This window comes from Mytilus trossulus, chromosome 7 (genome assembly GCF_036588685.1).
Source record: "Mytilus trossulus isolate FHL-02 chromosome 7, PNRI_Mtr1.1.1.hap1, whole genome shotgun sequence".
NCBI classification, from domain to species: Eukaryota; Metazoa; Mollusca; class Bivalvia; order Mytilida; family Mytilidae; genus Mytilus; species Mytilus trossulus.
In genome coordinates, this window is record NC_086379.1 from 36,102,736 (window position 1) to 36,114,115 (window position 11,380).

An 11,380-nucleotide genomic window follows, 5' to 3' on the forward strand; every position below is an offset into this window, starting at 1 on the left:
ATATACATTGAATGCCTTGTCCGAGTTGGGATTTAGTTAGGGGTATTATTTGCTAGTATCAACTCCCTAATTATGTCTTAGTTAGGCATTGGATTTATCTGAAGAGAAATGAATTGTTAATGCGTATCTGGTGTAATAATTTTGCTACCGTTAATATAATGATATAATTTTTATGAAGTATTAAATAATTCCTAGAACCGAAAGGTGAAAACCTAATAATAATCAAAATATTACTTAAGGTTCTTACACGTAAAGACGGATAACCTGGTACTAATAATCAAAGTAACTTTCATCAGGTAGTCCCACGTTAAGACATAATCACTGTGTCTAAACCACACCGGCAAAATTTGATCGGACTCGATGGTATCTAACATCCGGCACAATAACGGAACATTAATAGACAGAAGAAAGCTAGGTTTCTCCTTATTTTTATTTTTTTTATGATATCGAAGAATATATATACATATACAACTATTTTCTATTGTGATATGCAATATTTTCTACAACCGTTCTATATTAACGGAGAAATAAGTAAAAATGCACGTCAAAATGACGCATTGAGTGAACCTTGCCTTGAAATTGTTTAATTTCTCGTTAAATTGTTCACATTGTACGGAAAGAAAGGTGCGAGAAGATAGATACTGACACGGAGAGTGCAAAACTAGTCATTATGAGCATCTCAATACTTGTATTTCTGTGTATGGAACGAAAGAAATGGGTCATGTCAAATTAAAATACACCGGTTTCGTCATTGTTGTTTACTACACAACACCCGGTTTCGTCTATATATATCACCCGTTTTTTTATATTTTTTTAAACCAACAATTTTTGAAAAGAAACGTTAACACGGATCTGAACATTGTCTTTCGAAAGAATTTAAATATATATTTATTATAAAGTAAACTTGGCGTGTTTACATTTATTCACAAAGGTAATTATAGTACTACACACTTTCCCAATGAAAGGTGTATCCGTTATTTCACTGATCTTCAAACTAATTTTAAATGAAATATAAATACTCAAGAGCAAACACTGATATCTAATAAATTTTTTTAAAATTAACATTATGATATTTTTTTATATAGGTCTTGAGATACATCGCAGTATGTGACTCCCCCTTTTTTTTACAAAGAAAACCTAAATAACGCTTAATAAAAAAAATTTTAAATATCACCAAAAAGTATGCAGAAGTTAAATTTTATATAACTAAGAAGTGTGTAAAGTTTGATGCAATAATGATAAATCGTTTTGAGATATGGCGAGACATGTTAAAAAAACACACTCCTGTTTTACTTACAAAGTTATGTAACTCAAAAAGATTCAATTTGATTTTCACTAAAAGGTTAACAGATCGTTTGACCATTTCAAGAAATAACTGTTAAGTTTCATGCAAACTAGATACGCTGTTCTCAATTTACGGAGCGACATGTTTACGCTGGACAAAAGGATAGATGGATAGATATACGGACGGACAGACGGACGGACAGAATGACTGATAGATGGAGGCACGGACGGATGGAAGGACAGACACACGGATGGATGTATAAAATAATACGTCCTGTCAAAATTGTGGTGGGCGTGTAAAAACGCAATGAAATGAAAAAAAAAAACTCTTAATTAAAGGTCAATTAGTTTTATTAGGATATCGGCCAAGTCGATTTATTTGTATATCTTCTTGACTTCCTAAGCCATTTTTGCTACATGACTTTTATAAACATGTATATGTTTGAAAATAATAGATAGAAATTGATAAAAGAACTTCAAATTCGTCATTTAAGGGCAATGCAATAACTCCTTAAAAAACTAATGTGAGAATTTTATAGAAAATGGACAAACGGTAGAGCTCAACATTTTGAAGATAATCATCTGGCCCTTTCGAATTGTCTATGTCTACGGCTGTTTTTAAATAATTGACATCATGCACTTGCATGCCCCCCTTTGTTTATTTCTTAGCCATGAAGGCCATCTTGGTAAGTAAGTAAGTAAGTAATTTTTTTATTGGTTTAAAATCCTAAATTACAGGATTGATACCAAGACAACACAAATTTGTTATACACAAACATACAAACATATATATATCCAGAGACATATATACACATATATCAGTTGGTAGAAATACGTCTAATATTTCTACTATGGGCGACTTAGGATGGACATCATGTTTGAATAAACAGCGCGTTTCATGCGTTCGGCTTCTGTGTAAACTAACACGAATGGATCAAAGTAGAACTGTATATGATGTTTGGAGTTGGATATCACGTCGACGAAAAGGTTGGAATACGGAGGTGAACAAGATGGTGAACTTATTGGAAATTAGGAACATTGTTAGTGATGTATCATTAAGTACAAAAGTAGTCATGAAAAAAGTCACTGAACAAGTTAACATCTTAAATAATACAGAATGGCAGAGAGAACTCTTAAACGATCGCGGAAAAGACAATGGAAATAAACTTAGAACATATAGGCAATGCAAAAGCAACTGTTCCGTGGAACCGTATGTGTTAAAAATAATTCCACGGTCGCACCGACGTGTAATGGCCATGTTTCGTGCAGGCTCGCTACCGTTAGCCATCGAGACTGGAAGATACACCAAGCCGCCAATACCTGTTGATGACCGTTTATGTGTTTATTGCTCTGACAATAGTGTTGAAACTGAGAAACATTTTTTATTGAACTGCTGTCTATATAATGACTGAAGATTTGACCTTTACTCAGAATGTTCACAACATATTAATAGTTTTGAAAATTTGAATGACGATTTAAAATTTATACAAATCATGAATTGCTACGAGATTCAGCCATTTTTATGTAAAAGTATTCATAAGTTTTTTATGCGACGTAAATTATTACATAATTTTTAACTATTTTCATGCTACATAGATTTTTTACCTAAATTTTTAACCGTAGAGAATTATTTTAGCTCATTGAGTTTATTTAAATTATGCATATCAGTTAATTTTTTCCCCCGCGCAATATCTTAATGTAAATATTTTCATATATATATGTGTGAAGTTTTAAATGTATGTAAAATAAATATTTTTTACGAAACATTTTTAAATATTTTTACTTAAGTTGTATTCATCATGTTGAAAATACTTTAAAATCATAGTTATTATTTTTAAAAATATAATATTTCAAGGTATTGTTGGATTTTTTTTTTTAGAAAATGTATATATATTTTGTGCAATGTGTCTCATAAGCCAAATGATATGGCTGGGTATTGATTGTTCTATGTATGTTTTAATATTGTTGTATGATATGTATGTCAATCAATATGTGACACAATAATAAAATAAATTATTATTTATTATTTTTTATTTTATATATGTCTCTGATATATCATACCAAATTTATAAACATTATATGAGGAGATGGTACCACAAAGTTATTTAGTGCTTAAAGCATTTCTAAAAATGTACATGTCGCTTATAAATTTAACAATAATTATAATTATATCAGTCTCAACACACGTATACAAAAATTTAAATCTTGCTTCATTAGTCATACTGAAAAATTTACAAGTGGGGTCACAATAAACTTTTTAAAACTAGATACCCTAATTATAATTAAAAAAGACATATGATTTTAAATAAGGTTTGTTAAATGCAGCCTAGTAATTTTAGATGTGAACATTTATGTAAAACATTGTATTGAAAGATAATGAAAGACGGTCGACCGGTGCCAAGTGATGAAAAAACAACTTTTCCTGTTGGGTCAAGTGAGACAAAAGCAATCAAGAATTCCAAACAAAATTACACCGTTCTTGAATTCAAAAAACAAATGTGTAACAACTGAAAATTTCAAATTTTACGAATCGGATCGGACATAGCAAACAACTTCACTGGCGGTTTTTTGCAATAAAACAAATAAGACATATTATTTATATTTACATGTACGCACTGACATGTCACAAATGCTTAAATGGTCGCAATTCAATTGATGAAGGTCTGTGGCCGAAGGAAAAATAATATAGAAACGAGGTCATGGGCAGGGGCAATTGACATATGGCAAATAGAGAAAAAAATAGTTAGATCTGTGTTCCATTCTTGTATATGTTACAGTCAACCCTTCTAACTTTTGACATATGCAGCTTTATACAAATACTTCAAAACGCTAGGAATTCGAATCACTTAGTGTCGTCGCTTGTTTGAATTTTCATTGAGAATGTTTATAATAAACATAATCAATAGATATAGGAAGATGTGGTGTGAGTCCCAATGAGACAACTCTCTATCCAAATAACAATTAACAGAAGGTAAACCATTATAGGTCAATGTACGGCCTTCAACATGGAGCCTTGGCTAACACCGAACAAAGCTATAAAACTCATATAATCCGATTTCGCGGGGGACTCCATGCTTTCTTAATTCTCACAATATTTTAATTCGGTATACACTTTATAAGATAAGTGGCGAATCTAGAACCCCCCCCCCCCCCCAATCCCCCGACCCCACCTTTGATACATGGTAGAGTTTATCCTTTTCTTCCAATAAACATTCATTTTCCATGTCGATTATGCATGCATATATACATTTGTCTTATCATCAACGTTTATCCTTAAGAAGATTTATTTTTAACAATCACAGAAAAGATTACATACATAGAATGATTAGATCCCTTATAAAGGTGTCCATTCTCTTGTATGAGAAAATCACATATCAATTGTGTGTTTCGATTTTTTAAGACCGTAAAGTTTAACTCTAATTTCAAGTTTAAACATATTTTCCATAATTCATATACATGTAGAAAACGCATATTTGAGAGCTTTAACCTCAATTTGCGATATAACCTCCATTTCTATCTATTCTGCTGTTAACATTTTTTGAATGCAAGGTAAAATTTAAATTATTTGTGTTCTATAAGAGTAGGAATTCTAGTGTTTGCTTATTATTTATTTGAATCTGAGACTAATCATATAAATAATAAGCCGTTGTCCTGTGAAAGAACTTGTTTTCCAACGACCCGGTCACAAAACTTCTTTTTTACACTGAAGTTAAATTATCAATTATAATGCAATGCGATTATATTTTTTTTTAATTTGACCAAAACGGGTTATGCATTGTGAAATTTATGACCAAACCGGGTGGTAAAAATTGACGAAACCGGCCAATTCTATTTTGACATGACCCATTTCTTTCGTTCCATACTCAGAAATACAAGTATTGAGATGTTCATTAAAACAAGTTTTGCAATCTCCGTGTCAGTATCTATCTTCCCGTACAATGTGACATCATAAAAAAAATAAGAAAATAAGGAGAAACCTAGCTTTCTTCTTTCTATTAATGTTCCGTCATTGTGCCGGATGATAGATACCATCGAGTCCGAATAATTTTTGCCGGTGTGGTTTAGACACAGTGATAATGCATATCCTTTTCAATTACATCATTTATTTGTGAAACACGAATGATAGTTTGCCTATTGTGTAATAAGGTTGATCTACAACGTATGCTGAATTGAAATTGCTCGTCAGGCGTATTACATTACAAGCTTTGTATCTTTGACTAATTTCTACAACCTCTAGGTCGATGTCACTACTGGTGAACATTTCCCCCGTCAAGTACCACCGATTATGTGTCCTAATGAACTATCATTCATCTCGCATTCGCTGCAATAAAATTGGTTCCGGTAATTTTTCCATTTCCTGCAAATTTACTTTGTTTTTAAATGGTAAATTACTCAAAATACTAGGGTTGGCTATTCAAAGGCGCAAATTACCTCAATCGCTTTTCGAGCAACTATTCAGAAGTTTGATTTTTTATCTTCTTAACAATCGTTTTATTGGGTGTTTTTAATGATATGTTTCGAGCGCCACTGATGTGTCCCGTATTTACGTTAGCAAGTAATTAACTTTATTAAAAATTATTTACATTTTGTGAGCTTAAGGATGTTTACTCTGAGGAGACAAAAATTTCAAGAATTAAACTTTTTTTTCAGTTTTAAGAACAAAATGTATATTATTTCAACTTTTTTGTTATAAATGATTGAAAAAATACATATCTTAGAAATTTGAAAAGACCAAAATGATATGGGATGCACATGATTCTTGTAAAATCATATTTGTATCCTTAACCCATTTTCTCAAAATTTTGGCTAAAAATACTGACTTGATTGATCGTAAAATTTGAAAACTGGATTACTCGAAAACCATTCATTGTAAATACACAATTTTTTCACAGAGTTATGTTTGATAATAATATTTTTAAAATTCATTGATATTTTCCACTTGTATTATATATTTTGGAAAAAATTCAAGAACGAGATTTCAACGAGACTAAACGAGACTGAAAAGTCAGAAGAATAATCCTTAACTCATTATTTTCCAGTAATAATGTTTTAGATTATAAAGAAACTAAGGTTTCAAATCCCCAAGGCAAGGTTCACTTAAGATGAATTTTCTATGTTTTGCAGGTCATCTATGGTCATATAGTTCTAAAACTATTTCTGTTATCGTTCATCCTTGGTTTCAAATATTTGGCTTTTGACAGTTCCTGATGATGGTTGTTGTGAATTAGTTATAGTTACTTTATACTCTTTTATTTGTTTAACGTTTTACCGCCATTTACGTAACAATAGGTCCGCAACGTCGTCACTTGCCGACGTCTCTCTTGTATATCATAGACAAGTAAAGCATACGAAACATTGAAGACGCTTTTGTGTTTACTGTAATCGATACGTCCAAAACATTGGTGCCGTGACAAAAACAGAAGAATACGAAAGATGAGTACCGCGAAGATGAAGACCAGACGAGCTGGACATCGGGGAGTTCTTACAAAGTTACTGAAGAAAGTGGAACCGAGTTCCGTGGAACTTTTGCAGGAATATGACGTTAGTGAACTTTCAACCAATCGAGGACTTATTGTGAAGAAGCAGGAAACGATCGATCAACTGAACGAGAAGATTGTGGAGGAACTATCGGAAGAGGAAGTGAGCGAAGAAATAGAGGAAGCCGACAGATACACATATGACATAGAAATGAGTGTAACTAAACTTTCAAAAATCATTAAGGAATCGGAAATCACAGACAAACAGTTAAGTAAGTCAATGCTTAACCCAAATGCACACGAGTTTATCAATTTAACAAATCATCAAGAAAATCAACCTCAGCCCAGTTTCATGCACGCAAATACATCAGCGTCCGTTTTTTCAAACTCCAGCATGTACCACAAACTTCCCAAATTAAATTTACCAACGTTCGGTGGGAATATGTTAGAATGGCAACCCTTTTGGGATTCGTTTAGTGCTGCCGTACACGATAACCTGTCTTTAAACGATGTCGTTCGGAAGCCTTTTAGTGCCCATAATATTAAATAAATTACCTGGGAATATACGAGAAAACATGGTACGTGCCCTCGGAGGCGACCACTGGAACTTGCCGTCGTTACGACAAGCTATTCAACATGAGATAACGATTAAGGAAGCGGATCAGTCGGTAAACGGTGATGATATAGAGCCAAATTACACACCCACATCAGCATTCTTTACGGGTACAAATCGCAACTACGCAAATCAGAAAGGGAAAAGATACATAACCAAGAAGCCGTGCATCTTTTGTCAAAGAGTTCACGCCCCATTAGCTTGCAAAACTGTTACGGAAATTGAAGCTCGAAAACGCATTGTTAAGGAGAAACAGACATGTTTCAATTGCTTAGGAAATCACAGAGTTGCCGATTGCAAATCCGATAAAACGTGTAAAAACTGTTATAAACGACACCATACTAGCATTTGTTCAAAGACTGAAACACACTTGTATACCAAGTCGAAAGATAGCATTACATCAAAACCAGATACTGATGCCGCAGTCGCAAGCATGCATTCATCAACATCATTGGTTAGATCGCAGGTATTGTTGAAAACCGCGAAAGCACCTATCACGTATGACAAGACACATTTTAACACCGCCAATATACTATTCGACGAAGGAGCCCAGCGAAGCTTTATCACTCAAGAGATGGCCGATTTATTAAACCTTAGACCACACAGGAAAGAAGCGATAACGATATCCGGTTTCGGTGAATCCAACAAGAAGGTTAGAAATTTACAAATTGCTACTATCTATATAAAAGGTCTAAAGAATACACTTATCCCTATCGAAGTTCTTATTATACCACAGATTGCTTATCCGATACATACTTACTCAAGGAACCAGTCGAGTTTTCAGCATTTAAATGGATTGAAGTTAGCCCACCCAGCTTTACAGGACGAGGATTTTGATATATCAGTCTTAGTTGGCGCCGATTATTATTGGGATATAGTTGGAGACAGAGTAATTAGAGGTTCCGGACCAACCGCTGTACAGTCCAAAGTTGGATACTTGCTATCAGGACCTATACAATTGAACACTAACAGTAATAATCAATCAACGTCATCGATTATGAACATTTTGACCCCACACAGACTAGAAGAATGTGAAAGACATAAATTTTGGGAAATCGAATCCATAGGAACAGAAACAGACAGCGAAGTGAAAGCGAAAACATACTTACAAGAAATGACCACTTACCAAGAGAATAACATTCATTTGAAAGACAATAGGTACATCGCCGAGTTTCCATGGAAACAAGAACATCCGGAGTTGCCTAGCAACGAGATGATCGCCAGAAAGAGAGCATACAATGTAATAAACCGACTTGCTAAAGAACTAGAGATGCTTAAGATATACGGTAACATTATCAACGACCAAGAAAATCGAGGTTTTATAGAGAAGGTTGAGACCCTGGATGAGACTACTAATCGAGTGCATTATATTCCGCACCACCCAGTGAAAAAAGATTCATCGACTACACCGATACGTATAGTTTAGGATTGCAGTTGTCGTCAAGATTCAGAGTCACCCAGCATAAATGATTGCCTTTCTTCTACACCGCCGCAGCTTAATCAGCTAACAGATATACTTACAAGATTCCGCTACGGGAAATACGCCTTAACAACTGATATTGAGAAAGCATTCCTCCAGATTGGACTAGAAGAAGAAAACCGCGATTCCACCCAATTTTTCTGGCTTAGAGATCCAAGCAACCCCAAGAGTGGACTTGAGACTTACAGATTCAAGGTAATTTTATTCGGAGCGACATGTTCGCCATTTATTATTAACGCTACATTATTGAAACATTTATCAACGGTTAAAAGTGCAACAGCTGAGATACTCAAGCGAGATTTGTATGTAGACAACGTACTTACAAGTGTTAATACGGAAGAAGCCGCCTTAAATTTCTTTGAAAAATCTAGAGAACTCATGACAAATGCAGGATTTAATTTGAGAACATGGAATTCAAATAGCAATCAACTTAGCAACGAAGCTACAAAGGAAAACGTACTTGATACGGATAGCGAGACGAAAATTCTTGGGATGCGTTGGGATGCAAAGTCAGACATATTGACATTTGCGAAATTAAATGAAGATCGTATAGATATTGATAATTCACAAGGGGCAAAGAGAGAAATATTGAGTAAATCATCGTCAATTTACGACCCACTCGGAATTCTTGGACCAGTGGCCGTAAGAGCTTAGCTACTGGTACAAACATTATGGAAAGAAGGATACGATAGGGACCAGGTGTTGCCTAGCAACATAGTTAAATCATGGTATGAAATTTTAGATGACATCCGAGATGTAACAGTTTATACGAAAATCGCACGACATTATTTCAACGATCAAAATGAGAACGAAAGCAACGAGAAATTCACATTACATGTCTTTGTTGATGCCAGCCAACGCGCTTATGGCGCCAGTGCCTACTTATGTAAAGGAAACACTTCTTTTCTCGTAATTGCAAAAAAACGGATCGCTCCGCTCGCCAAAATGACATTACCAAAGCTAGAATTGATGGCTGCAGTAATAGGAGCTCGAATGTCTAAAAACCTCACGAAAACCCAAAAACCACAACGCACAGTACTATGGAGTGACAGTCAGATCGTTCTGCACTGGATTTCGTCTTTAAAATCATTTGGAAGATTTGTTCAGAATCGTGTGATAGAAATTAAAGAAACGACACATAACTACGACTGGAAATACGTAACAGACTCAAATCCGGCCGACCTTCAAACTAGAGGAATATCATCAACGCAATTCTAAGAATCGACTTTGTGGATGCATGGACCGTCGTGGATATCAGATGAGAACAGTTGGCCTACATGGACCCCACAAGTTAAACAAGAGACTCTTTTGTTAACGACAACAGATGACAGCGAAAAGACAAAACAGTGTGCTTTAAATGGAATTTCGAAATTAATTGACCTATCAAGATTCTCGTCATTGAAGAAGTTACTACGAGTTACATGCTACGTGTTTAAATTTGTGAATATATGTAAAAGTAAGCGATCGTTTAACTTGAGGAAATATGCTAGACACGGAAAAGATATTACGAAAGATGAAATCGACCGCGCAACTAGTACATGGATTACAGATATTCAAAATGTAAAATTTAGTAGTGAAAAGGGGCAACTCGTAAACCCGTCACGTGACAAGAATCTACCGTTAGTAAGGCAACTGCGCTTTTTCATAGATACAGACGGTGTCATTTGATTCGCCGGGCGCATACACAATTCACAGTTAGACGACTCCGCGAAACTTCCAGTGTTACTACCGAAGAAAAATCAATTTACGGACTTAGTTATATTGAACGCGCACCTGCAGATGTTACATTCTGGTGCTGGACAGACAATTACGCAAATCCGCCAATCATATTGGATACCTTCCATCAGACAATGCGTTAACCACATCGTACAGAAATGTGTACAGTGCCGAAAAGTGACCGGAAAAGTATTTCCACAGCAAATTTCGCCTCCGCTACCAAAGGATAGAGTCACCGATATGATACCGTTTACGACAACTGGTGTTGATTTCGCTGGACCACTATTCGTTAAAGATAATGGACTTGTTACAAAATCGTATATTTGCCTATTCACATGTGCGTGTATTCGTGCCGTACACCTAGAACTAGTTACGGATATGACAATCGAGTCATTCAAATTAGCGTTTAGACGATTCGTAAGTAGGAGAGGAATTCCGAGTACTGTGTATTCCGATAATGCACCAACCTTTGTTTCCGCCTCACATGACATTCCGAAGGAAATGAACATTCAAATTAATTGGAAATTTATCCCTAAAGCAGCACCGTGGTACGGTGGATGGTGGGAGAGACTAGTTGGAATTACGAAAACAACATTGAAAAAAGTGCTCGGAAAATCACAAGTAAATTCTGACGTATTACGAACAACTTTGATAGAAATTGAACGTATCATCAACGATCGTCCGATTACGTATGTATCGTCCGACATCCGAGATCCAGAGCCGCTTACGCCGTCACATCTACTGCAGGGAAGAAGATTATCGCAAGACAACAATTCTGATTCAGAGGACAATAATTTTAATTTAGATTTC

The 11,380-nt window shown here is 34.9% G+C and overlaps 1 protein-coding gene across 1 annotated transcript; it reads left to right on the top strand.

The window, feature by feature from the left end:
• Nucleotides 1-7,336: 7,336 nt before the first annotated feature.
• On the top strand, nt 7,337-9,508 carry LOC134726374 (uncharacterized). Its single transcript, XM_063590774.1, has 2 exons — nt 7,337-8,704; nt 8,870-9,508. Exons 1-2 carry the CDS (start codon nt 7,337-7,339, stop codon nt 9,506-9,508), a joined length of 2,007 nt encoding a protein of 668 aa, XP_063446844.1.
• Nucleotides 9,509-11,380: the final 1,872 nt, after the last annotated feature.

Bases quoted from the DNA above. Each gene is read 5' to 3' on its own strand.
- LOC134726374 (XM_063590774.1), top strand. From the start codon at position 7,337: ATGGTACGTGCCCTCGGAGGCGACCACTGGAACTTGCCGTCGTTACGA. The intron at 8,705-8,869 runs GTTGAGACCCTG...ACACCGCCGCAG, and splicing joins ATCGAGGTTTTATAGAGAAG to CTTAATCAGCTAACAGATAT.